This window comes from Psammomys obesus, unplaced genomic scaffold (genome assembly GCF_907164565.1).
Source record: "Psammomys obesus unplaced genomic scaffold, mPsaObe1.curated_primary_1811, whole genome shotgun sequence".
Classification (NCBI taxonomy): Eukaryota; Metazoa; Chordata; class Mammalia; order Rodentia; family Muridae; genus Psammomys; species Psammomys obesus.
In genome coordinates, this window is record NW_026592509.1 from 630,951 (window position 1) to 632,703 (window position 1,753).

The following is a 1,753-nucleotide window of genomic DNA, read 5'->3' on the forward strand; positions in this document are numbered from 1 at the left end:
CACACACACACACACACACACACACACACACACACACACACACACACCCTCATACTGAAAAAGACCCAGAGGAAAGCAATCAATAACCTCCCACTCCCTAATTTCTGGATGCTGGCATTCCGTCTGGTTATTTTAATATTTTTCCAAAATCTCCTGCTAGGAGTATGTATTGCTTTTGTAAAGAGAAAAACAGGGCGCGGAGAGACTCACCCTGCAGCCCCCACTCTCCTTTGGCGGAGAGGCGCACATTTATTTCTGCAGAGCAGTACTTAGAGTAAGAAGGGAGCGAGGCAGTCGTGAGGCCTGAGCCCCCGCCCGGCATTACCTCGCCGTCCCGGAGCAGCGGTGGGAAATGGAAGAAGAGGGACTGGCCCAGCGATGCCGTCTGGATGGGGTTGTCCAGGTTCTCGCTTTTGTAGAGCTTCACCTGGGGGTGGACAGGAAGAGGGCCGAGCTTGTGAGACTGAAGTGACTTCACTTGACAGCCGGACAACCTCTCTCGGCAGAATGGGAAAATGTGGCTGCTGAGAAAGCAGCTTCCCTCCACAGGCCTCAGGATGCAGTCCTCGACCCCAAGACTCCAGTGGGAGCAATGCAGAGATGCAAGTTCAGGCAGGTTTAAACAGTCATTAATGCCGTCATGCGGAATGCAAAGAACAGCTTCCATGTGTGAAGTGTGCAATGAGCACTTCATAACCAATGTCGCCCACCCTGAACATCCCTCCACAGAGCTCCAGGGAGCGGACGACACCTAGGGCCACACACACTTATCCCCACCCAGCTTGTCTCACTCGCCATGTGACCTATCTCACTGGGACCTGACATAGCTCTGCACCCTGCTGGCCTTTGGCTCTGCAGCCACTTCCCACAGGCACCAGTTCTGCACTGATCTGCAGGAACAGTGGCTCCCTCTCTACCACGCACCGGGGTGCAGGAGGGAGCCTGCAGCCCCGGACCCCGGCAGAGGCTGTGAGGGCCAGACCACGTCTGTGCTCTTTAGCCAAACACAGTTTTGCAGGTAAATGTTAATTCCTTGGCTACACTGAAAAAGTAGGTGATTTCGTTGACTCTGATTTCTAGCTTTTCTAGAAAATTGAAAAGTGATTTGAACCCTGGGCCAAAATTCTAGCATGGCAACAGCCAGGTGGAACTGGGCCATGGTGCCGTGGGTTTTGTCAGAGCTGGGAGAAAGGTTCAGGTCACCGTGTCCAAGGAGAGAAACGGGGACGTGGGAGTGCTATGTGTGGCCGCCCGACTCCGGCCACGCTCAGCACCCAGGTGAGGAGAATGGCCTGCACGAGGTATGCTGAGTGGACACTCTGCTGTGCTCAGCCTTCTTGGGACTCTACTGCGACCTGCCAGATTGAGGGCTGACACTTGGCCACCCACACCGGACTCTCCCCATCACTCGATAAGCAGCTCAACGCCAGGCGTGACCACTGTTCCATAAGCCTTAACCTCCTGCAGCAGGTAGCTGTCCGGCCAGCTCCCCCTAGCAGAGCCAGTGACAAACCTCTCTCCCTGCCTCTCTCTGCCTCTGAAGGTGCCGTCTTACCCACAACGTAGACAGATACTCCGAGGACGTGATGACATTTCCACTGAGGTCAAACTGGTTGATCTGCCGGAAAACTATGATGTTTACGTCATCCACGTCATTGTTCCCAACCTGGAGAGAGAGGGCTACACTGAGCAGACAGCGGAAGCTGCTTCCCATCCTGGACAGCGGATGTGTCTGCGCAAGGCACAGGCAGTG

At 54.8% G+C, this 1,753-nt stretch overlaps 1 protein-coding gene across 1 annotated transcript in view; it reads right to left on the bottom strand.

Moving 5' to 3' along the window:
• LOC129681540 (BOS complex subunit NOMO1) overlaps positions 1 to 1,753 on the bottom strand; it is a 52,118-nt gene that overhangs the window by 3,892 nt on the left and 46,473 nt on the right. The window contains exons 27-28 of the mRNA XM_055613504.1: positions 1,556 to 1,666; positions 326 to 427 (exon numbers count right to left, since the gene is read on the bottom strand). Of these exons, the coding sequence (XP_055469479.1) occupies positions 326 to 427; positions 1,556 to 1,666 (213 nt within the window). The remainder of the gene's footprint in view (positions 1 to 325; positions 428 to 1,555; positions 1,667 to 1,753) is intronic.